Genomic DNA, 26,208 nt, shown 5'->3' with positions numbered 1-26,208 from the left:
AGTGCATCAAAAATGAGGATAAACACTCCTATTTGGATAGATAATATCCTAACTGAAATTATATCATCGCAGTTGAAACCATGATTGATTTTAAAAATTCTGTAAATTGAAATTGATGTGTTTGAGGATATTCATTCAAATTTTACAGATTAAATTTTGAGGAGGCATTTTTCTGAAAAATTTTTTATTCATAAAACACTTTAATTTTTCTTGGAATGATGGTGTTATGACTAGTTCTGCCTCCTATTACTATAGGAATATATCCTCGTAATATTTTTTGGACAGATACTGCTGGCAACTCTCAGAAAGCTCATTGCCTTATGCAAGAATCTTTTTCATTGTTGGGTAATTCTAGCTATTAAAAACTTACTACATATAAAGAGTCAAAATCTGCCTTCTACAAACTTCCCCTTGATTTGCTCTCTGGGAAAATACAAGTCCACTCCTTATGGTATTTCACATATTTGAGTGTTATTAAGTCTTCCCCTATGTTGTTATCCTTATAAGAAGTATTCCCTCTTTCTTCAATCACCATTTCCTACTTCTCTGTCATCTAGAAAATTGATAATTACTTTTTCTTTATTTACACCATCAATAAATACCCCACTGCTATTAGATAATATTAAGGAATCATTGTTGATTTTGTTAGATACAGTAATGGCATGATGATCATGTTTTTTTAAGTTCTTTTTAGTTAGAGATGCATATAGAAATATTTATGGGAGAAGTGACAAGTAGCTTGGTATTTGCTTTAAATATATATATATTTTTTTTTTTCCACATAGGGATAAAACAAACAAAAAAAGCCATGGGGGTCTAACTGGAAAGGTCTAAAGATTTGAACCATTATGTAATCCTAAAGCTTCTCTCTAGTGACATCAAAGTACTAATCAACCCTCTTAATAAAATATTACAAAATCCCATTTGATCTTAATATACAAGATTTTATACACACATAGACTTCTAGGTCTTGTTTTAAAATACAAGATATATGTAAAATTATTTTGAAGTTGTAACTGTGCTGAACATTTTTTGGGGATGACATTGTTTATGTTCAAGTTTTCATGTTCAAGTTCAGACTAATCAGAGAACCATAAGGTTTAATTACCATTAACAGTGAAGCCAACCCCTTGCCTAAGCATAAATCTTCTACCACGTCTTCAGTGCTTAGTTTTGGTCTCTCTTTAAGTATCTCCAGATTAGGGGGACTTTATCACACCTCAGGCCATTCTATTTTCAGACCTTCTTTATAATTAGGTAGTACATCTTTACTTTGGTAAGAAATATACCACCCTTTTACTTATTCATTCATTCATTCATTCATATATTGACTAAAAACCATGTTAGAAATACTGGGCCTGTTCTTTGGAATACAAAAATGACTGAGGCAGTTTCCGCTCTGGGAGTTCACATCACCTGCAGGAGACAGACTGGCATAATGTACTCTGTACTATAACAGAACTGTTGCCATGAGAGCGTGAAGGGAAGAGCACCTAGATCTGGCTGAAGAGGTGAGGGAATCCTTTACATAGACGTTCTTGTTCATACAGATAATTTGCCTCAAGACTTTTCAAATCTTTAAAAGACAACTTTTGCTTTCTCTTCCTTTCACAGTTGGTTCGTGTGCTGGTATCTCCCACCAACCCTCCGGGTGCTACGAGTAGCTGCCAGAAAGCTATGTTCCAGTGCGGCTTACTGCAGCAGCTGTGCACTATCCTCATGGCTACGGGAGTGCCTGCTGATATCCTGACTGAGGTAAGCCAGATGGAGGCAGAGGCTACTCTTGTGGAAGGTGAAATCAGGAATCCTAAGAAGAATGAGGTGTCAGCTGAAGGAAAAACAGAAATAGTTAACCATTTTTATATGGTTATCGATCCTACTAAAACATAATTAGCATAATGACGACAGTATTAATTCCAAAAGGTGTACTCACCACTCAAGTTTAATAGTATATAAATAATGTTCAAGCTTACAGGACTTTCATTAATTTTATTGTATTCAACAGGAGTGCACAGTATGATTTGTGTTTTTAATTTTGAGGACGGTATGACTTAGTCAAGTAAGACTTGAGACTTAAGGAGTCTTACATAGTCATAGAAGAGTAAATTCTTTTTCCCTGATGTTTGGCATTTTTGTTTCCTACCTATGAAGAAAAAGATTAGTGTGAAGAAAGGAAAGGTTTAGTTTACTTAAACTTTCACGAAATCTTTCTTAAATGAACATATGCATATTAAAAGAATAGGTAATAATAAAAGTTTTGTTAACAAAAGCAGCTAGCTGGGCGCCTGGGTGGCTCAGTCGGTTAACCAGCGGATTTCAGCTCAGGTCATGATCTCGCAGTCTGAGTTCGAGCCCCACGTCAGGCTGTGTGCTGACAGCTCAGAGCCTGGAGCCTACTTCAGATTCCGTCTCCCTCTCTCTCCACCTCTGCTTGTTCTCTGTCTCTCTCTCTCTGCCTTTCAAAAATAATAAAGGTTAAAAAAAATTTTTTAAAGCAGCTAGCCATCTTCAGTCTCACTCCTCCCTTGCCGTAAGTCTTGTTACCCTCTCACTTCTTCCTGTCACCCTGGTAATTTGCATTTAAGTCAATAATCGGGGTTTATAATTTTATGACTATACAAATACAGTTCCCTGCCAAGCCAGAGCCCTATATATTTTTTTAAATATCTCTTTCTCTTTCCTAAGTTGTAATTTTCTGTGTATGTGCATATTAATATTATCATATGCTTAACATGTCATTTCCCATCCCAGACATTTTTCTTGTAGAAGCCTTCCATCCTCCTCCTCCGATATGAGCCGGTCTTCTTCTGTGCACATCTCTAGACCCAGGACTTTCACCATCATCCAAGGATCTTTTAACCCTGTCATGACCTAAATCCTTTAGTTACCAGGTTCCATGTCTTTACCCCCCACGTTTTTGCTCATTATCTTAGTTTACTTCCTGGAAAAAGTAAATGGCAAGAGAGTTTGTTTTTAGTTTTTACATGTCATTCCTCTATTTTCAGAGTTACTCTAATGTTTGGGTAGGTAAAAATTCAGAGCTGGGAATCATAGCACTCAACTTTCAGAACATTATTTCAGAGCTGCTGTTAAGAAATCTGAAGCCGTGGCAAAGACATGGACGGAGCTTCTAAAACACGTGCGGGAAAGCCATAAAGAGGTCATAAGATGTGAAGTGTGCCAGAAAACATTTAAACGCAAGGATTACCTTAAGCAGCATATGAAAGTTCACGCCCCGGAGAGGGAGGTCTGCCGCTGTCCCCGGGAAGGCTGTGGTAGGACCTACACGACAGTCTTCAACCTCCAGAGCCACATTCTCTCCTTTCATGAGGAAGGGCGCCCGTTTACATGTGAGCACGCGGGCTGCGGCAGAACGTTTGCAATGAAGCAGAGTCTCACTAGGCACGCCGTGGTGCACGACCCCGACAGGAAGAAAACGGAGCTCAAAGTCAGACCATCTCGCGAGAAACGGAGTTTGGCCTCTCATCTCAGTGGATATATTCCCCCTAAAAAGAAACAAGGACAGGGCTCATTTTCGCCTACAAACGGAGAGTCCCTGGACTGTGCCGATGCCACGGTGCTCTCGACAGCCCCAGTACTTACCCTCAACCGAGCACCAGACTGCTTTGTGTAAAGGACGACAGACCAGCCAGCTAGTTCTCTCCTCTCCTCTCTGAGGCACAGTTTTATTAAAATCACGGATGTACAACAACAACAACAAAAAAAATCTGAAGCCATTTTTAGTCTTAATCCTATTTATGTAACCTTTTTTTCTCTAGAAACTTTTGGGACCTTCTCTTCCTTTCTTGTTTCCTGCAGTACACTGATGATGTGCAGTACTACAGACATTTGTTTTGGTTTGTTTCGTTTGTTTTACCCTCCCCAGTTATTTTTGGCGCTCACTGGACCCTTTCAAGCTGTAGACCCATGTCCTGCAGTTCTGAGACTGTTTTATATATTTCTTCATAATTTTTTTTATGTTCTGTTTCTGCAACTCCACTTATAGATTGTTGGACTTTCTGTGTATCTAGTTTGTCTTTTTATTCTATTTTCTTAGAGGTATTTTCAACTTCATCCTTAAATTGAAATTTTAATTTGTTATATTTTAAATGTGTTGGCTGATTTTATTTTGAAACATCCTTGTTTTGTAGAAATAGATTCTTGTCTTTTAGAGGATACTGTTGATTTTAGTTTTTTGAGATTTTTAAATGCTAACCATTAGGTATTATTTCTTGTTGGAGGCCTATGCTTAATGTTTTAAAACGTTATTTTGAAAAAGTGTTACCAAGATTATAATGCTGTCACTGCTTTCTTTGGTATCTGAATTTTGGCATTTTAAAGCAAAATGCTGAAGGATATAACGTTTTCTTCTTTTGAAAACAGGTTTTCTTCCTTGACTTACTCTCTCTAAATTCTTATTTCCCCCCCTTAATAGACCATTAATACTGTGTCAGAAGTTATCCGAGGCTACCAAGTAAACCAAGACTACTTCGCTTCTGTAAACGCACCTTCAAACCCACCAAGGTAGGAAAAGGGAGATACTGCTCTTCCTCTAAGGAAGTCAAAATCTACTTTGGGTTTTTAGTAGATCTCACATACACATCTTTACAGAAGTTCGAGTGTATGTTTTGAAGCTAGAAATTATCTGACAAGATAAACATGTGGTGCTTTATTTTTTTTTTGAATGGTTTTTATTTATTTTTGAGAGACAGAGAGAGAGCATGAGCAGGGGAGGGTCAGAGAGAGAGGGAGACACAGAATCTCAAACAGGCTCCAGGCTCTGAGCTGTCAGCACAGAGCCCGATGCGGGGCCAAACCCATGAACCATGAGATCATGACCTGAGTGAAGCCGGATGTTCAACCGACTGAGCCACCCCTGCACCCCAAACATGTGGTGCTTTAAAAGAGTTTATGGTCCTCCTGGTCCTTGGAGGTTTGGTATTTGGGCTCAGTTATCACCCTTGCACTTCCTCTGTGCCTTACACAGACCAACCGCCTGTCTGAGCTGCAGTTCTCGGTCCTGCGAAGTGCAGATGGCATTCTTACGTCGCTCGTGCTCTGCTTATGGTTCTTCAGTCAGCAGAAATGACTGGTCACTGATCTGTGTACTTGGGCCACAGTGTTTCTTTTGTTCTTTTCTTTCTGAATGAACAGACCGGCAATCGTAGTACTTCTCATGTCCATGGTTAACGAAAGGCAGCCGTTTGTATTGCGCTGTGCTGTTCTCTACTGTTTCCAGTGTTTCTTATATAAAAACCAAAAAGGACAAGGAGAAATTGTGTCAACGCTTCTACCTTCCACTATTGATGGTAAATAATTTAGTTCTAACTTCTGTTCTGAAAAGTAGTCTGTCAAGTTTCTAATGATAAGGTATATTGTAAATAATAAGAGACCCTGGATGTAGTGGAATATTTAAAATATGGCATTTCCTTAGATTTGCTTTAGAAATGCACTTTTTAATTAAGACAATAATTTTCTGGAATATTATCAATTTGATGCCTAAGATGTTCAAATATTTCTTTGTTCTGCTACTCTTCTTCCAAGGTTATTTTGTCATCTTTCATTTTTGTTTTGCAAAGCAGACTTTTTAAAATGTAGCTTAATACCCTTAATTAACAAATTTTAAAATCGTATTTCATACTATGTGTGTATGTGTGTGTGTGTAAAACAACGTAATTAATTTTTTTATCATCATCTGCCTGCCATCTTTGTAGCAACAGGTAATTCAGTCTCAGCTGGTCAGTTATTATGCGGAGGTTTATTTTCTACTGATTCACTTTCAAACTGGTGTGCTGCTGTGGCCCTTGCCCATGCTTTGCAAGAAAATGCTACCCAGAAAGAACAGTTGCTCAGGGTTCAACTTGCTACAAGTATCGGCAACCCTCCAGTTTCTTTATTGCAACAGTGCACCAACATCCTTTCACAGGTAACGTGGCGAGTGGAACTGCTCTAAGGGGGAAAAATTTCAGCTATACATTTTCGTGTCAGTGATACAAAGATTTAAGGATATCCTTCATAGATGGAGACGAAACAGGAAAGAGGCATGAACTTACCTGCTCATTAGCTCATTGTAACCAGAAACTGTGTGGCGTTTAGAAAGCAATACATACTCTTACAAGAATAGTTTTGCCAAATAGTAAGATCGGCTTCATGAAACACATCTTCTGAACAAAAAGGTGTTTTGTTTTTCTTTTTGTTTCCTTTTTATATCATCCAGTGTTCTTTCATGACCTTTTCTCATTCTGCTCAGTAGCTGAATTTAGGTCTGTTTATACGAGCGAATAGAATAAAGTGATTCATAGCTGTATACGTCCCTCTTTCTCTTTCCAGACCAGTCGATCTTCCTTTCAGAAAACAAAGATAGAATCCAAATCCATTATAAACATTGTACTCCTTGATGTTTGAGGGTTCTCTAATCCTCAAAACCCCAAGGCATATAATGTATCTAGTAATACAGAGAAAAATGTAACTTTGCATTCCTCTAGACACCCAATAAGAACAACAAAGCTTCACTGAAGTGTGGATGCTGAGGTATTTAGGAATGTCACTTACTGTTGGATGACTTGTCCACATGCACCAATGTTGCTGTTGAACAGTTCAGGTTCACCCTTTAGCAAAACTTCAGTCATCAACATTCTGAGTCACTTAGAGTAAAAATATACTTACGTCTAAAATTGTACTGGTCCCTGGAATTTTCCTCTCTCCCTCCCTGTGTTAACGTGCTGTGTTCTTCTTAATTTTTAATTTTGACACACTCATGGAATTGTTTTATTATGAGCTTTTAAAGAGATATCAATGCCAGCCATAGGAAGCTACAAATTAAGGTTCAAAATTAACTTTAGTGAAAAGGGGATTGAACATTCTCTTTGTTGTTTAAAATCTGTTTACTTAAATTTAAAGCTTGTTTTATCTTTATCATTTATTTCTTAGTGATTTGAAAAAGCTGCCCCTAAATATTCATATCCATGTGTATGTAGTACTTTTCATTCTCATGTTGCTGTTTGTTGAAAACAGCTTTTCTTAAGCCACACAGCAATTTAACTGACCACCCCCGCCAGAGACTTAGTTCTAAGACTGTAGTTACGATTAATGCATTATGAGAAATTCTCAAGATAGTGGTGTCTTCCCCCTCTGAGTAGCCACAGTGCTATAAATGATCCTTTCTCCTCCAAAATGCGTAAGTTTTGTTATATAATAAGAGATTAGAACTGTCCTGTCCCAAATTATTGGTGTGGGTTTTTAGAGAGACCATCTATGAGGGGTTTTTCTGGATTTAAATTTTTCTACAGCAGTGATATTTATGAATAATTGTTAATGTGTAATTTACAGGGTGATAAGATCGACAGACGGGTATGTATCGCTTGTTTGAGCTTAGGCATTTCCCTCTTACAGCAGGGCTTTCCTTGGTCTTGGGTTTTGCTGATGATTTTTTTAACCGCTTGTTTGAAGTTACATTCTACTCACACTTTCATGTGTCAGCAAGTTTATCTCGATTGTAAGTGGCTCTCCAGTTTTTCTCCGCGGGGTATTGTCTCCATGTCATGGTGTTACTAAGAGCTGCGGAAGTGAGAGTCTGAAGCTGTACCTGTGCTTCCTCCGGGGATGCTTGCACTTTCTGGAACTCCTTGGTTTGGGTTTTTTGGTGGTTTTTTGTGTGTCTCTTCACCTAAGCTTGCTTCTCTATTCCCCCTGAAACTATTTCAAAACTAATAAAATTTAGGGCTAAGAAGTTTGTCTTTAGCTGGTCAGTCTATGAAAGAATGTGATGACTTTTTTATTACTTAGATTATGAAAATGTACAGTAGTAAGTATAATTTTGGAATTTAAAATATTTTTAAATTAAATATTATGAGTTATTCTGGATATGACCCATATGGTACAATTACCATTGGGGATTAGTTTTTGATGTGTGTGGGGAGTGTGATTTGTGTTGGTTTTGATTTTTGTTTTGTATGGAGTGTTTGGCAACAAAGGAGTGTGCCTTAATATTTACATTCATAGGTTCCCTTGTACATATCGATAGTAATAACCGAGGTGCTGTTGGCAGTTACATCTTTGTGTCTGAGCATGATTTAACACGTGTTAATAACACAGATATATATTGCAGCTTTAGCTTCCAGATTTTTGATACTAGGTATTTTAAACGTATACATGTCAGGCATTTAAAAGAGAGTATTTTGGAGGTATCTCAAAGTAATGCATTACTGTGTTGATTTTATACACAGTAGAAATTCACAGAGCTTAAATGTTCAGTTGACGATTTTTGATGAGTTAATCTACTTCTGTAATCACTACCCAAACACAAGATATAAAACATATTTGTAATCTCAGAAAGTTCCATCATACCCCTTTCCTATTAATTCTTTATCACCAGAGGCCACTGCTAGAAAGTGAACCTAATCATAATACTCTAGAACCTCATTTCAGTGCTTGTAGAATAGAAATTTAAAATGTTATCTTTTTATATTTCTGTACACAATGTAAAATACTAAACTTGAAATCCACGAAGTAGGAACAAGAAGGATTTTTATTTAGAAAAAAATAAGGAAAACATTATAGTCTATCTTAAAGATAATTCAGCTTCATTTGTGGATCCATTCCATCCTGTAAAATCTGTGCTTTCTAGTAACTAAACCCTCAGAATGCACTGAAATTATAATTTCAGCATCCATTTGTTTTTCCACATCTCAGTGGTTCATACACTCTGGGGTGCTAAGGAGAGCTACATACTTATAAACAATCACAAACAAATATAAACATATAAACAAAATGAATAGTTTTGTGAATATTCTAGAATATTCTAGAAAGTTTAGTGTGGCCTTTTTTTTTTTAAGCTCTTCTGGGTGTTTAGCTTATAAGGAATTCATCAAAATAGCAGAGTGCAATGACATAGAATGTTTTGATAGCTTTTAAGGTCCAATTTCTAATTTTATTTTTTGGATGATAGAGTAGCTTGATCAGGATTTTGTTGGATTTGTCTGATTTAACATCTTGTGATTATATATTGGGCAAATACGTATCATTTTTGCACTCATTAATAGTTTATTTTCTTTTCATTTTGGAAATTTTAGAGAAATTAAAAAGTAGAAAATAAGAATTCTACTACCTAAAAGTAACTGTTGGTTAAATTTCAGTCTTTTTTCTTTTATACTCTTTATTTACGTAGGAATGATCATACATGAGATTCCATTTTGTATTCTGCATCTTTTCTTACAAATATCTTCTGTGTTGCTAAACACTAAATAAATATCACTCTATATGATTGCATAATATTTCACCAAACAAATATACCGGTGTTTCATTAACCATCTTCTGATTTTTGTACACTTAATTAATTTCCATTTTCTTTATTATAAATCATGGTTTGATGAACATCAGAATAATACAGTCTACACAAAAAAACTGATTACACAGCCCTCACTTTGCCTGTTTCCAATATACATGGGTTTCTATTAACCTGGCAGAAAAACAAGAACCACCTATATTTCACTGAGGTTTAAAAAAAATTTTTATCCTAGCAATTTGACTGTTTTTTTCCATTTCCCAGTTCAAACTTTATTGTGCCATCTATTTTAAATTTGGAGCATTATTATACTTTTTAAAAATATAGTTTATTGTCAAATTAGTTTCCATGTAACACCCAGTGCTCTTCCACACAAGTGCCCTCCTCCATGACCATCACCTCCCTTCCCCTTTCCCCCTCCCCTTCAGTCCTCAGTTCATTTTCTGTATTCAGGAGTCTCTCATGATTTGCCTCCCTCCCATTTTTTAATACACTAGTAGGTAGAGAGCATAGAATTGCATAACTGGCAGGGATGGTTCATAGTTTACAGCACTCAGAGAACACTTACTGTGTACCATATGCTGTTCTGAGCTCTTAGTGTGTGTTAACCCATTTAGTGCACTCCACAACCCTATGAAATGGGCATTAACTATTACTGCTATTGAAGGATGATGATCAAGTTTCATGCTATTGAATTTTAGAACCAACATACAAATCCTGGTATTCAGAGCCTGTCGTTTTAACCTCTGTGTTTGAGATTATTTGGTCCAGAGGCCTTGGTTAACTAAATGAGGGAACTGGGGTCCACGTAGCATTTTGAACTTCACAGGGTAAGGACAATAGAAGATTTGATTCTCTGATTCTCAACCAAATGTTTTCACTGACCCCACACTGCCATTATGAGAATTAAATTCAGTCCTTTAAAAGTATGTGTGTGTGTGTGTGTGTGTGTGTGTGTGTGTAAGTGTAATATATATATACACACACACATATATACATACCACATATGTATTAAAGTACATATACTTGTATATATGTGATTTATAAATCAAATGATACAAAAAGTATACAATAAGAAGTTATGGCCCCACCCCTATTCTGGGTCCCTGCCTCTTATTTGTTTATTCTGTAGTCTTTAGGTGTTTTTTATGCATATCCGCTCTCTGTCCCTTGGTTTTTTTCCTACCTAATACCATTTTGAAACACTAGCAAAGTGTGAAATAAGATTGCTTTGGGGTAAATTATCTCTTTCCCCGCAGCCTCACCAATAGTGTATTAACAGACTTGTATTTTTGCCAGTCAGTTGAGAGGTGAAAAATATTATCTTAATGAGTTTTAATTTGCATTCCTTTCTAAAAGTTTGAATTGCTTTTTGTATGTTTATATACCATTTAAGGTTTTCCCACGAATTATCATTTCATATATTTCATATCATCTGTCCATTTTTATATTGGGTTAAATAATTTCTAACTTCATAGGAACTCATTTTATATTAAGGCATTCAACCCTTATCTGTGATTAGTTACAAATACATTTTTCCCAATATATTGTCTTTTGACAAAATAATTTGTTTTGGATTTTTTTTATGAGACCTTTATCTCTTCTACAATTTATATCATACTTTTTAGAAAGGCCTTCCCCACTTAAAGATTTTAACAGACTTGCCCATATTTTCATCTCACACTTTCTGGTTTCATTTTTTGCATTTAAATCTTTGTTCCATTTCTCTCCATGAACAGTATGAGTTATGGATGCTCCGGTCTTGTTTTAGGCAGCTGCCGGTGGTCCCAACATTTTGTAAAGCCTCCTGCACCCCACTAAGGCTTGTGTGCTGTCTTTTTTGTGTACTAGATTTCCAGTCATAGATGGATCATCTCTGGACTTTGCATTCTATCCCTTGATCCTTGTCTGCTTATGACCTAGTATATCATTGCTCTTTTCATTTTATTTTATAGTTTCCTGCTTGTTTATTTCTCCATATGAACTTGAGAACCAGAATTTTTTTAGTTCTGTGGAGAGAAAAACCTTGTGGTGTTTTTGTTTGGATTACATTAATTTAATAAATGTCATATAGCATTAATATCTTTATGAACTTGAGGTTTTCTGTCTAAAGACATTGTGTCTTTCTATTGATTTAGATCTATCTACTTTTGTGCTCTTTAGAAGTGTTTTTAAATTTTCCTTCTTTAGGTTTTGTACAGTTTTGGTTATTAGACTCATTCCTGAATACTTTGTCTTTTTTTTGTTGCCATAGTTTAAGTGGGGTGTTCCATTCTATCTTCTGATTCTGACTAGTTCTGTTTAACATTCCTGTTCTTATCCTTCAGTTCGACCCCAAAAGGTATACTTTTAGATAGAAGATCCACATTTGAATCTAGTTCCATTTTTGCTTATTCAGATACGAGCCAGTGATTTGATAGGATGCCCTTATATACACAATGTAGGTATTTTTTTGGTACATACAAATGGTATTCCAAATAATAAATTTATATATATACTTAGGGCAGTTAAGGAAATATTTTCATTTATTTACTTGAGTAATTAGTTGAAAGTTCTCAGTGGCACATAGTCAATTGAGAATAACTATATTTTTTAACTTTTAAATTTACTTGGGTAACATGAAGACATATCGTGGGCATGGTAATGACAGAGACAAGGAAAAAGTAAAAATAATGCATCATGTAAAAGCCAAATTCATGCTATTAATTAGCATAGTAAGCAAATTAATGCTTATTTGGCAGATCATTTTGAACAAGTCTAGTTTGAATTCACTTAATTAAATATTAAATATACTTGAAAATAGATTATAAAAAGGCCAAGGGTATTGACATCAAAGTTCATGAAATTGGAAGACTGAATGATTTTTCAAAACATAGTGATCGTTACTTTAAATCCATTCTTTGCCTGTCTTTGAAAAACTGTATTTTGGATATTTTCTGAGACCATCTCAAAGTAATGCATTACTGTGCTAATTTTCACTTATTTGTTTCAAACAAGTTTTGTTTTCTTAAACAAAAATATAGGTTATATAATATAATGTGGGCAGTGGCAATATTATAAGCTAACAGACTGTCCCACATTAAGCGATACAAATGAGTTGTATTAAAATCTAGGAAACTGTAATTTTGATGGATGTGCTAGTTTTCAATATTGTTTAACTATAGTTGGTAGCAGTATAATTAGTGGTTTGAGGCAGTTAGCTAATTTAAATAAATTTTTTTTCTTCATTATGTTTATGATTCTCATTATTTGGCATGTTGTCAGTGAGTTTGCAACATGATTTATCATTCTGGTTAGGGAATATATTCTCTAATGGAATTTGATTAAATAATTCAGGAGATTATTTCCTCCGACTGCAATGTTTTTTGAAGAAGGTAGAAATTGTCCTTTCATTAGAAACTTGTTTCTGAAATTCTAATTGGAACATCATCAATTTGCCTGGCAAGTTTATGCTATTGTAAAGTGTTTTCAGGTTGATAAATTTTCAAGCACCCACATCATGCATCTTCCTTAGCAGACCAGGTTTTTCCACTAATAGTATTTTAGATAACCTGGTATATGTTTATGAACCTTAATCAATTCTAATTTCTGCCTTCTGTTCATTTTGGGCAGTATGGCCCATAAAGGATACAAGAATGAATTCTCTTATTCAGTTTTTTATGTCTAGATTCCTAATACATCTTTTATAAGATGTTAAAGATCTTCTAATGCAAATAGAGAGGGGTCTTAGGGCAACTTTAAGTTTAAAAAAAAAATGAGATTTCTGCCAACTTGTCTATTTCAGGGAAGCAAAATACAGACGAGAGTTGGATTACTAATGTTGCTTTGTACCTGGCTAAGCAACTGCCCCATTGCAGTAACACATTTTCTTCACAATTCAGCCAATGTTCCATTTGTATCCTTTGTGTTTTAGTAAGAGACATGTAAGTATGCTTACTTCCTCCTCTGCATCCAAGGTAGCTCTGTGTTCTAAATATTTGAGTTCTCTTCAGCTGTGTTGCAGCTCTTCATATTGTTAAGTTGGTAATGATACTTGCTTATGGTGTGTGTGTGTGTGTGTGTGTGTGTGTCTGTCTGTCTGTCAGTCTATGCACCATTGTTTGTTTTTGCTTGCTTAGACTATACATACATACAGTTTTTTGTAGAAATTCTTACATGATGTATGTCAAATTCTAACTGTAAAATAAAATACTCTAGATATTATGAATCATTAGTCTCCTTAACAAAAGGTTCAGCTTACAGGACAAATTGCAGAAAATCTTGGCGAGGAAGAGCAGTTGGTGCAAGGCTTATGTGCCCTTCTGCTGGGCATTTCCATTTACTTCAACGATAACTCACTTGAGAGCTACATGAAGTGAGTGAGGGAAGATGCCGGGGGAATGACTGCTAATGTCATCAAGTGATGGTGATACATTTTTTCTGCCAAAGCATAATGTAGACCAACCTTTTGTATTTTGTTATGACTTTTAAAACATGTTTATTTATTTTGAGGGAGAGAGCGTGTGTGTGCAGGTGTGCAAGGGAGGGACAGAGAGAGAATCCCGGCCCAAATGGGGGTCAATCTCAAAAACCCTGAGATCATGACCTGAGCTGAAGTCAAGAGTCAGATGCTTAACCGACTGAGCCACTCAGACTCCCCTTGTTATGACTTTTTTTTTTAAAGCATCTCAATGTGCTTATCTCTGTAGAGAGAAACTAAAACAACTAATAGAGAAGAGAATTGGCAAAGAAAACTTCATAGAGAAACTAGGATTTATTAGCAAACATGAGTTGTATTCCAGAGCATCTCAGAAACCACAGCCAAACTTTCCCAGTCCAGAGTACATGATATTTGATCATGAGTTTACGAAGCTGGTAAAAGAACTTGAAGGTAAGACAAAGTTTATATTGATTTTCATTAGAAAGCCCCTGTGATTATTTTGTATATGCATATTCTGGACACATGTAGATTATATAGTAAGCCTAAAAGCAGGGGCTTTTTCCTAGCTCTTGGTCTGTAGTCCATTGAAGGACTTTTGGCATTCAATAAGATTGTAAAGACTATATCTTCTCTGTCATACAGTTAGGCCATATGTTTTTACTGATTAATTCTTACTAATAACAAAGGATTTTAAATTTTTTTAATGATTTTTTAATTAGCTTTCTTTTATAGGTGTGATAACTAAGGCTATTTATAAATCCAGTGAAGAGGATAAAAAAGAAGAAGAGGTGAAGAAAACCTTAGAACAGCATGACAGTATTGTGACTCACTACAAAAACATGATCCGAGAACAAGTATGTATTGACAGATTGTAAACACTCTCTAGGGCGCTGATATTTTTCTACTTTGGGGAAGAGTTTTTCCTGGCATTTCATACACAACTAAGATACAGAAAGTAGAGCTCATTATTTTCGTAAATCCTTCAAAACTATCTGAGTATTCAACAAACTGAGCGAGAGCTCATGTTAAGATTGTGCAAGATGTTGTGGGTGAGCCACAAATCAGGCATGTTCCCCTATCACAGTTTCATGGCAAGAAAAAATTATAAATAGGTTATTGTGACACACATAACACATGAAGTCTAGAGATACAGACAATTGAATGTATGTGGCAGCACTGAGAGGCACCTGATTTGGCGAGGGAAGAGCTGGGGTTTGGAGGAAACAGAACGTGGGAGTCCTAAAGCATAACTAGGGACAGGCTGGCCACCAGGAGAGACAGGGAAGAGGGGCGGGACGCGTTATTGGTATGTACTTGCAACACGTGGTGGCTGCAACTTGAAACTTGAAAGGCAAAATTAGAGGGAGGGAGGTGGTGTGGCAGGCTAGGGGAGGAAATTGGGGCACTGGTGGTGGCAGTGATGACAGTGGTGGCTGTTTTTTGTTTATTGTGTTCTGGGTACTCACAAAACATTTTAAACACTTTTTTGCTTCATTTTCATGGCGTCCCTACAAAGTAATTAATATCTTCATTTAAGAATAAATGAAGAATCTGAGAGAGAATTTAAACTTGTCTAGGGTCACTCAGTGATTGTTGGAAGAGAATTCAAAAACGTGTGTTACTGGGACTTTAAAACTCATGCTATGTGGTATAGCGGGGGACAGACTGAGAAATGTGGAGACAAAAGCAGATGAAAGCGGCAGGACTTGGTGATGATTGAATGTGGGTACAGGGAGCATAAGGGGTCAGATGCAATCCTTAGAGCTCTGAATAGATGATGCTGAGAACAGTAGAGGGAGCTGACGTAGAGTGGGGGATGACGATGAAAGTCGAAACTACCTTCTCAGAATCATCAGCTGAAGTTTTCTCTGCAGGACACCAGAGAGCCTCCACACTTGCATTACATTGAGCACCTTAAACTTTCTACTACATTTCTTCAGAGTGTGTTTCTTGTTTGTTTCTCTCATGTAATTCCTCATCATGGTACATACCTCGTTTCGAATCCTGCACAGTGCCGCGGTGTTACCTGGAGGATGAGATCACTGACGTTATTTAAGATGCCAGTGTCATTAAAAACAGTATACTGGTGGCGGTCCAGTGAGGCCGATTGTCCCCCCTTCCCTGCACTGCCCTCCACACCCTGCTGGTTATACACAGCTTGAAGCCCCTGTGGCGAGCTTGGGTATAGCCCTGTAAATGTGAACTGCTTGTGTGTTCTTCCCCACGGTCTATATTGTTGAGATTGGAATTCTGAGAAAGAATAAAAATATAGTGGTATATTTAGCACTCAGTCTGAGCTTTTCAGTTTATAAGCAGTCAGTAAATTAGAATCATCTTTGGATGATTCAAACTTAAATCATTAACCCACCCATGGTTATTAGGATTTTTCATCTATATTTTAGTACAAATGTGGAGTCACTTCCAGATGGTAAGATGTAATATCTTTAGAGCAATGGGAAATAAATACTTGGAATGTGATGTTACTGCCTACACTTGGGGGCTGATAAATATGGTTAATTTAGAAGAAGAAAAGAGTGATTTGACACAATTACTATAATGACTCTGCTTTAGAAATGTTAATTTTAAATATTCTCATTTAAAATGCCATTTGACAATTAGGCAATAAGCAATAAGAGCTATAAAATATTTATATAAACTGAATGACATTTGAGAATCCATCCTAAGGAAATTCTTCAGAATACAGGAAAATGAAAATATGACCGTGATATTTATTGTAATGATATTTATTATTTAGACAAGTGGAAAGCATCCTCGGTGTTGTTTTTTAATATAAATTATATTGTATCTACTGATATTGAGTAAACATTAAAAGTTATGATTGCAAAAACTAGTAATATGGGAAACTTACAGTTGAGTAGTAAGTAAAGCCTACAAAATGACGTATGGACTGAGTATGACAAGTTTAAAACACTTGGATTGGAAAAAAAATTCGAAGAAAATAAAGAAATAGATCATATCCAAATAGTTACATAGGGTGGTGAGAATTGGAAGGTTTGTTTGGTTTTTCTTTTTTTTTTTTTTTTTTTTGGTGTTCTAGAAATTATCTTTTACGTTAAAAGTAACATAGATGCATGTATACATATGCTAAGTTTCTTAGATAGTCGGTATGAATTTCCTCAGTGGTCTGATGGACCGGAGAGTGGAGTCTTTAAAATTGACTGTGCCTCGCCCCGGTACTTGCAGCGGGGTTGCTGTGCTCCCGTGCTTATCAGTGCGGCCTGACTGGGAGTTTTATGGTTCCGCTACACGTCCGTTGACTTCGTGCATACATTAATGTATTATTACTTAATGGCTGAGTGATTCTGGAATTGTTGAGTACTTTAATATCATGATCCAAAATAATCTCTAGTTTTTAGTGTGCCCATCTTCTTAATGCTACAGCATAAATTTAAACACTTGAATTATGTTTTGTTTCACAGGATCTGCAACTTGAGGAATTAAAGCAGCAAATTTCTACGTTAAAATGTCAAAACGAACAGCTCCAGACGGCAGTCACACAGCAAGTATCTCAGATTCAGCAACACAAAGATCAGTATAATCTTCTTAAAGTACAGCTAGGTAGGTATAACTGGCCAACTGTTGTAGTGCCCCCCAAAGCTGGAATGAATCCAGCAGGTTATTCTTGTGGACCAGTCTTTCTCTGGCCTTAATCAGTGTAACAAATATGTAAATCAGAGTTTATAGTACAGGTTTCTTGCTGCCTATTCCAGAATCTTTTCCATTGGTTCGCAGCCTTGGCTGCACATTAGAATATCCTGAGATCTTTTTCTCTTTTTTTAATACCACCAATATCGAGACCGCACTCAAGCATCTGATTTAATTAGTGGGGGTTGGAGCCATGCATTAGTAATTATTACAAGCTTCCCGGGTGATTCTGATGTATATCCAGTTGAGAACTACTGCTCTAACCTTTCTGTTTCCTCATCTGCAAAATGGAACTGATAATAGCATCTGTGTCATCTGAGAATCAGATGAAATAATATATAAAATTCTAGTTCAGTGCCTGGCACAAGGTAAGTCAAATGCTTATAAATAGTATCATGTAGTGCTTATGATTGGAATGCTAGTTATTTAGAAATAGTTTTATTCATATAAAGGTGAATTTCAGAAATTTTTCAGAAAAAATTACCTCTTTTACTTCCTTCACTTACAACAATAATTTGTCAGTTATTGTAGTCCATATAGAACACTGTTCCTTTGTGAAGATTTTAAAAGGGATTTTGTTTTCTCTTAGATTGACCAAACTGTCATTGAAACTGCTATGATTCCTAATTGTAGATCACCAAACCATGCAGTTTGGTCTTAATAAGACTATGCTGTGTTTCTTCCCAGAAACCTGAAAATATCATTTTGCTATTTTTATCAGTATGCTCTTTTGCAAAAATGAAATGTGCTTATTACAAAAGTGCTGCCAAAGTAATTGACTTAAGGGAATTTTATATTTTTATATTTAAATCTCTAATTCAAGAAATGGAAAACGTACATTTCATGCTGGCTGTTCAAACTTTATTCCTGTCTTAATAGGAAAAGATAATCCACATCCAGGTTCTTATAGTGACGCGACTCAGGTGAATGGCATTCAACCAGAAGAAGTTGGTAGGTTACGAGAAGAAATAGAAGAATTAAAAAGTAATCAGGAACTTTTACAAAGCCTGCTGGCTGAAAAGGACTCTCTGATTGAAAATTTGGTGAGTAAATGTTAAAAAAAAAAACTTTAAGAGGTCAGGAATAATTCTCATTATGCTGTTTGTTTATTTTTCTGGATCCTTTAAGCTAAAATACCATCGTAACACTTTAGAATGAGCTTTGGGCGGTGCCTGGCTGGCTCATTTGGTAGAACACGCTTGATCTCAGGGCTGTGAGTTTGAGCCCACGTTCAGCCGAGTTTGCTTTTAAAAGATTAGATTATGAGCTTTAGCGTTAAACTGTCTAAAGCCTCAGCACTTCCTAGCTCTTTGAATTTAAGCAACTTAGTTAACCTCTTTAAACTTGTTTGCTGATCTGTAAATTGGTAGCATTCGATTCTGTTTTGGTGTTGAGAGAATTAAATGAGCTACTCTGTATTAAGCTCTTTCAATACTTGGAAATTGCTTAATAAATACTGGGTTTATGCTCTTTCTCCATATAATCTCAGATAAGTGCTTAGGTTTAATAAGTTACTTGGTATAAGTATAAATTTATTATCTATTGTAGACAGTGTGAAATTTTATCTTGGGTATAAAAACTAAAATGTTGATGTGAAATTTTTGGTAAGCCTCTATAAGGCATAGCCTATATGTGTATAGTTCTGTTTTGTTTCCTATCTCTTTAGACTGAATTTACTTCACAGTTTATTTCTATTCTATTTGTAGAAATCTTCTCAATCATCAGCTGGCACAAATGAACTGTCTTCAGCAACAGCTTCTGCTCAAGATTCTGAACAAATCGCAGAATTAAGACAGGTTATTTTCTAGCTTGATCCAAGTTCTACTTTGTGTTGTTTTAATTATAATAGAGTAACAGCTCTGTAGTTTCACTAATCTAGAACTACTTTTGTTAATGTAAGCAAAATTTGATAGTGAAGATAGTCATTTGAAAGTTTTTAATTATATGGTCATGGGGTGGCACCTGGGTGGCTCAGTCAAGCATCTGAGTCTTGATTTCTCACGGTTTGTGAGATCATGAGATCAAGCCCTGTGTCAGGCTCTGCGCTGATAGCATGGAGCCTGCTTAGGACTCCTTCTCTCCCTCTCTCTCTGCCCCTCCTCAGCTCTCTCTCTCTCTCAAAATAAGTAAATAAACTTAAAAAAAATTATGGTAACGGTATTTTGCTTTTTATTAAGTGTTTTTATTTTTTAATTGTGTTCTTCTTACAGATCTGAGCATCTCACACAGGTTATTCGATTTAAGAAAATTAAATCTCACACATTAAATTTAAGGAAAATTTAAGTATATTTATGAGTTGCAAATATGAAGAAATAAAATCTTATGCCTAATTTTCATTTACTATTGACCATGATAATTGCATAGTTAAATGTATTGAGTGTTTAGACCATTTTCTCCAGAAAAATGTTGGTTTTTAGAGTTGGAAAAGGAATAAACTTCTGTATATTTCAGATGACTAGCTAAAGCAAGAAAAACAATTTTTTCTGCTAGAGTAATTGATAGTATCTAGAAAATCAAATAACTACCTGGTTTATCATAATATTTATAATTCTAGTGTAGGGGCTCCTGGGTAGCTCAGTTGGTTAAGCATCTAACTCTTGATTTTGGCTCAGGTCATGATCTCAAGGTTTGAGAAATTGAGCCTGTTGTTGGGCTCCAGCGAGGAGCCTGCTAGGGATTCCCTCCCTCTTTCTCTGCCCTTCCCCTGCTGTGTGTGCGTGCACACACACTCTCTCTCTCTCAAAATAAACTTTTAAAAAAATGGAATCATTTTTTAAAATGTATATTAGTGCAGATCTAATTTTAGTCAATGAGAATATCAAATGTATTTATTTAATAAGAACCAGAAAAGAGAGAAAGGAATTACTTATGTATAGAATTAAATGTTGGTTATAATTGCCTTTTCTTTTCCTGTGCATTTTTGATGGGGAGAGGACAAGAAGGTTGGGAATTTCATTGTTAATGACGTGAACTTTCAATTAATTCTCTCCTTTTCACTACAGTACTGACTACTTTCGTCTACATTAGGTAGTCTGAAGTCTAAAAATATCCTGTTTTCCCTTTCCAAATAATAAACCTGTAGTCTTTGGCCAAGAGAAGTACAGTTGCCGGATGCACGAGATTGGGACAGGGATCTGGAGGTCTTCCTAAGCAGACTTTCAACCAGCCCTGCTGTTTGGTGTTTTGGTTTGTTTGTTTTGTTTTTAATATTTATTCGTTTTTTGAGAGAGAGAGAGCGAGCGAACGAGCTGGGGAGGGGCAGAGAGAGAGGGAGACACAGAATCTGAAGCAGGCTCCAGGCAGGCTCTGAGCTGTCAGCACAGAGCCTGACACAGGGCTCAAACTCAAGAACCTCGAGATTAAAACCTGAGCCAAAGTTGGACACTCAACCAAACTGAGCCACCCAGGTGCCCCTCAACCAGCCCTGCTCTTTTTGACCCTGTTTTTACCCACATTTACCAGTTCCCAAGCCTTTGGTAGTTATGCGCCTTGTAAGTCAGGTAGCTGCTGGGCTCTCTCAAATGTCAGTTAAGTTTTTAGCTTTCTCAGGTGTGCTGCGTCACTTCTACTTCTATTTGCTCTCTCAAATTCCTCAGTTTTATTGCTCTTTTCCCTTTATTTCTCTTCGACCTTGTGGGTTTCTCCCTCCTTCTCTCTCTTCCTTTTATCCATCCACCCTCCTCCCTCCCCTTTCTCTTTCCCTTCTTCCCCTGCTTTTTAAATTTTTTACATGGGATCTCAGGAGTCAGAGGTGAATATGTATAAGAAACTTGCTTATTCTCTATCTTGATCCCAAAGTTCAAGAATTAGATTTTCAAACTTGGACGTTGCGATTTTAGAGAGAAGGGTCAAGAAAGGAAATAGTTTTAAATTTCTTCCTGTAAGTAGACATTTCCTTGGTGAAGTTAATGCTATTTAATGTTACAACTCAACTATTTTTGTCTCTTAGGAACTAGCAACATTAAAGGCTCAGTTAAACTCACAATCTGTGGAGATCACCAAACTGCAGACAGAAAAGCAGGAGCTGTTACAGAAAACAGAAACATTTGTAAGTTAATTATTACTTTTTTTTTCCCCCTGAAAAACAGTTAACACAAGGTTAGGATGTTATTTCTCAGCCACTATGTAAAGGAAGCAAATGTGTCCAACTATACCTTCCTTTTTAGGTTGCTTACTAGCCAGAGTTCTGGTCACAGGCTTCTTGGCCATGGCGACAGCCATATTAGAGTCAGACTCCCCAGATCAGTATAATCAGTTATTTGATGGTTCATTTTGCTGGCATATTATATTTTATCCCATCTGTGTCCCCTCCAGTCCAAGCTGGCAGGTTTTCTGCTAGTATAAAATTGTCAAAAGCCCCATGCAATACACAGGGATCTAAGCCATTGGATAAGAAGGCCCTCCCTGATCCTTCCTAGATAATTCCATCTCCACTTCAGCTTCTGCTCAAATGGTTGATTGGGCCCATGAATCACAAAAGTAACTTCTTTACAAATGGTAGTCCAGCCACATCCTTGATATTTCAGTAGAACATGCTTTGTCATTTATTCTAATAGGGATAAGACTGAGAATATTCTAAATCTTCATGTTCTGATTCCCTTTCGCTTAACAGTACCTTCTAAAATTTGTCACTCTTGGGGCATCTGGGTTGCTCAGTCAGTTGAGTGTCCGACTCCTGATTTTGGCTCAAGCCTTGATCCCAGGGATTTGGGATCGAGTGCCGTGTCAGGCCCTACGCTGAGCATGGAGTCTGCTTAAGATTCTCTCCCTCTCTCTCTCTCTCTCTCTCTCTCTCTCTCTCTCTCTCTCTCTCTCTCACTCCCTCTCCCTCTGCCCCTCTCCCCTGCTTGCGCACCTTCTCCCTAAGATTAAAAAAAAATTATCTCCTGTCACATTGTACTGTAAGCAGCAAGGAGAAACCAGGCCACACCTTTAACACTTTGCTTAGAAATCTCCATGAAATATTCAGGTTCATCACTTACAAATTCTACTTTCAACAAAGCACTGTAACACAGTTCAGCCAGTTTCTTTGCCACTTTATAACAAGGATCACTTTCTTCTACTCTCCAGTAACACCTTCTTCATTTCCATCCGAGGCAAATAGCCTTTCCATACATATTTCTACCAACATTCTATGCACGATGATGTTTTTTCCAAAGCATAGAAGCTTTCTCTCTAGCTCCCCTTTCCTTCTGAACCTTCACCATAATTCCCTTTAATATCTGTATTTCTACTGACAGTCTCTTCAGGGCGATTAGGCTTTGTCCGACATGCACCTCAGAACTCTTCTACAATTTTAGGTGTTTGTTAACATCAGCACCCTCCTTCCCAGTACTTTGTTTTAAAAAAAAAAAAAAAAGGTGGTGAAAGAAAACGATCGTTTAATGGGGCTCCTGGGTGGCTCAGTTGGTTAAGCATCCAACTCTTGCATTAGGCTCAGGTCATGAGTCATGATTTTATGGTTCCTGGGTTAGAGCCCCATGTCAGGCTTTGCGCTGACAGCACAGCACGGAGCCTGCTTGGGATTCTCTCTCTGCCTCTCAAAAATAAATAAACAAACATTGTTTTACAACTATGACTTAAGAATACTTCCTATGGCACTTAAAATCTTTGCATTTTACCAATTACTGGTATTTAGCTCTCTTTCGTCACCTGTCTCTCTGAAAAGACAATGTGCATCTCTAGAAATTTTCTGAGGAAAGGGCTTTGAAAAATTTTCTCTGCTTCTTCAGTGTGATGTTATAGCTATAGTCTGACCTTGAGGCTGCTTAACCAAGCCCTCCTCGTGCCCCTCGCGGGAAGTTTGGTGCTGCACCTCTTCTGACCCAGCCCCTGCTCCACCGTAGGGACTGCTGGTCTTTCCAGAGACAGTGCTTCAGTGCGTGTCGGTACCCAAGGGATTCTACAGTTCTGCAGTTCAGGAATTGTATTTCTGCTATCGGAAATGGGTTTAAAATCGGGAGAAAATTAAATCATCTTTGGGACTTCCTGTTGATTGTAACTTTAAAGGCACTCCCCCCAACCCCCCGCCAATTTCTACTTTCAGGCAAAACCGGCCCCCGCATCAGGAGAGAGTGAAGCTGTGGCCGCTGCGAAGACGGCTGATGCGGAAGGAAGACTGTCCGCCTTGTTACAGGAGACTAAAGACTTAAAGGTTGCTTTTGGGTGAAACTCTCATTGTTGCCTATTCTAGGAAACGAACTCCTGGAAACTTGACCATATTTCTTTTAATGTCCCAAATCCTTGGATTTATGAGGAAAGCTAATGGGGTGTAATTTTATCTCACAGCATGTCCATTGCTGTTTGGATGAGTAAAGATGGCACAAGTGAAGCCTTTTTAAATGTAGTTTCAAATAACGATATCATTTATATAAAGTAAGAATGTATATGAATGTATTTCAAAAGTGGAAATCATTGAAAGTTTAGTTTTCTTGTCAATCTCTAATCACAGTAAGAAAGAGTACAACTTGGGCTAAAACCCAAGCCATGTGTGGGCTTCCCATCAGGCTAAGGACACGGGCACATTAAATCCTGCCAGCCTGTTAGTGTGGCAGAGAAATCAGAACAACTAACATAAAGAGAGGAATGAGGTAGAAATAATAAAACTAAAAGGGAATTTTTATTCATATAAAAAAATGGAAAAGGGAAGGTAATGTGTGATTGTGCCTTTTGGATAGTGATCAAATTATTTCATCCTTAAACTGTGATTGTATGCATGAGGTTGGGCTAAAAAAAATTTTTTTAACCTGAGTTCTAACTTCTGTAAAATGTTTTGTGTCTTTATTTATTCTTAGTTATCTGAAATGGTATTATCTCTTATGATTTTTTAAAAATAGCTCTTTAAAACTATTTTTTAGATGTTAAATTACATTTTTCACAATAACCATTTTTGATGTATAGCCTAACATAAATTCTCTTGTTATTGGATGTGTGCGTGTGTCTTCTATCTCCAAAACCCCAACCCTCAAACTCCTCAGATTGTCACAGAAAGAATGAACCTAAAGAAAAAAGAGTGGACCTATTTGTTTAAAAATCCTTTGAGAATGAATGTTAATCTTAGATCTGTTGGTTTTCACCTTTCTTTTCCTAGAATGAAATTAAAGCTCTGTCTGAGGAAAGAACTGCTATTAAAGAGCAGCTGGATGCATCTAACAGCACCATTGCTATTTTACAAAACGAGAAAAACAAACTCGAGGTGGATGTTACAGATTCTAAAAGAGAGCAAGATGATCTGTTGGTGCTTTTGGCTGATCAGGATCAGAAAATATTTTCATTAAAGAATAAACTCAAGGAACTTGGTCACCCGGTAAGATTAAAATCTTTTCCAAAATACATATATTGTTTAAGTTTATTTATTTTGAGAGAGAGAGGGAACACGCACAAGCCAGGGAAGGGCAAAGAGGAAATACAGAATCCCAAGCAGGCTCTGCAGTAATAGCTGATAGTGCAGAGCCTGATGCAGGGCTAGAACTCACAAACTGTGAGATCGTGACCTGCGTCAAGATCAAAAGTTGGACATTTAACCGACTGCGCCACCCAGGTGCCCCTATAATATATTCTTAAAATTTGTGCTGTAGCTTAGAAATTTTGTGCTTACATATTCATTATTAAGGGCGTAAATATGTAGGTACATGAATGCGGTATCATCTGCACTGCTTTCATGGTGTTCAGTGAATTGATGTAAGACACACAGGCACAGTTTCCAGCATTTGTTAACTGGCTCTCTTTTGGGCTTGGATCCTACTAATGAATAGATTTGCTCCTGTGGTCACAAGACTGTCATCATCCAAATGTGCCCTTCTATTTTGTCATGCTTGGTCCAGATTTGTGTGTAGACAAGTATGGCCATCTGTTAACCTCTTAATCTGTATCTGTCCTCTCATATTATCATCATCAAGAAAATCAGCTGGCTTGTAATCTCCTACAGTTACTGGAAAAAATTTATCAAGCGGTATTTGTCATTGTGTGTTGTAAGTGAAGTGAACAAATCATAATAATGTTAACATGTACATATTCCCATTAGGTTGAAGAAGAGGATGAACTTGAATCTGGAGACCAGGATGATGAGGAAGACGAAGATGAAGATGATGGCAAGGACCAGGGCCACATCTAGCTTTAAAACCCCTAGGAATGGTAGAGATTATATTGTAACTTTGAAGATGGAGTCTTAAGAGAGTGCTTTGGTTTGCCTCCACAGAAAATAAAGATTTAGAAACCCAAATGGAAAACGCTCACTAATAAGACTATTGATGTATTTTTTAATGATGCCACCCATGTTGAAAACCCTAAAACTAACTTCCTGCAGAACACACATGTTTTACTGAAATTCATCTGAATCGTTCCAAAAGATAATTTGCAAAGAGTTTCAGACACTAAAAATATACCATTTTAAAGCATATGGTGGCAGTGCTGTTCGCCTTAGTTTGGTTGTTTACCTAAGTTCTGTATTAGTCTATTATTTTCACTTTTCAGAATACGTGACTTTAGGTACTAACACATTTGATTTAATGTGTATTGGAATCATTGTTTCTAAATTCAGTATTGGGCTTGTTGGCTAATGACTTCCCTTTAAAGAAATGGATTTCCTGAAAGGCAAGATCACATGGGCTGGGAGATAATATATGTTGTCAGCCCTGCATCCAGTGTGGTTCCTAAGAAGGGCAGGTTCAGAGTGAGCGCCCTGGCATCTGAGCGCAGCCGCATTGGGTGCAGTTCTCCAGGGAAGACACGGAAGGACCCTGGCCCGCACAGGCAAGGAGGAGGGTGTTTCTCAGAAAACTTTGCAACAGTGTATTAGCATGTGGTTGGGTTTGTTTTTATTTTAAGCTAAACTTTAAAA

General features: G+C 36.9%; 1 protein-coding gene across 2 annotated transcripts in view; it reads left to right on the top strand.

Annotated features, from left to right (window-relative positions):
* The window catches only part of USO1 (USO1 vesicle transport factor), a 92,087-nt gene extending 66,322 nt beyond the window's left edge, over positions 1-25,765 (top strand). Inside the window, exons 10-25 of one of the 2 annotated variants that reach the window (XM_029944821.1) lie at positions 1,615-1,755; positions 4,436-4,524; positions 5,155-5,309; positions 5,715-5,926; positions 7,330-7,350; positions 13,068-13,178; positions 13,519-13,637; positions 13,972-14,153; positions 14,436-14,557; positions 17,144-17,282; positions 18,249-18,412; positions 19,076-19,165; positions 21,319-21,417; positions 23,416-23,523; positions 24,460-24,675; positions 25,393-25,765. In XM_029944821.1, coding sequence (XP_029800681.1) covers positions 1,615-1,755; positions 4,436-4,524; positions 5,155-5,309; positions 5,715-5,926; positions 7,330-7,350; positions 13,068-13,178; positions 13,519-13,637; positions 13,972-14,153; positions 14,436-14,557; positions 17,144-17,282; positions 18,249-18,412; positions 19,076-19,165; positions 21,319-21,417; positions 23,416-23,523; positions 24,460-24,675; positions 25,393-25,482 — 2,058 coding nt within the window. In that variant the 3' untranslated portion in view covers positions 25,483-25,765. The remainder of the gene's footprint in view (positions 1-1,614; positions 1,756-4,435; positions 4,525-5,154; positions 5,310-5,714; positions 5,927-7,329; positions 7,351-13,067; positions 13,179-13,518; positions 13,638-13,971; positions 14,154-14,435; positions 14,558-17,143; positions 17,283-18,248; positions 18,413-19,075; positions 19,166-21,318; positions 21,418-23,415; positions 23,524-24,459; positions 24,676-25,392) is intronic. The other variant, XM_029944829.1, reaches the window with a different exon arrangement.
* The last annotated feature ends 443 nt before the right edge of the window (positions 25,766-26,208 follow it).

The sequence above is a fragment of the Suricata suricatta genome, chromosome 1 (assembly GCF_006229205.1).
Source record: "Suricata suricatta isolate VVHF042 chromosome 1, meerkat_22Aug2017_6uvM2_HiC, whole genome shotgun sequence".
In the NCBI taxonomy this organism is placed as follows: domain Eukaryota; kingdom Metazoa; phylum Chordata; class Mammalia; order Carnivora; family Herpestidae; genus Suricata; species Suricata suricatta.
Note: the sequence above shows the minus strand (reverse complement) of the source record. Positions and strands in the feature narration are given on the sequence as shown.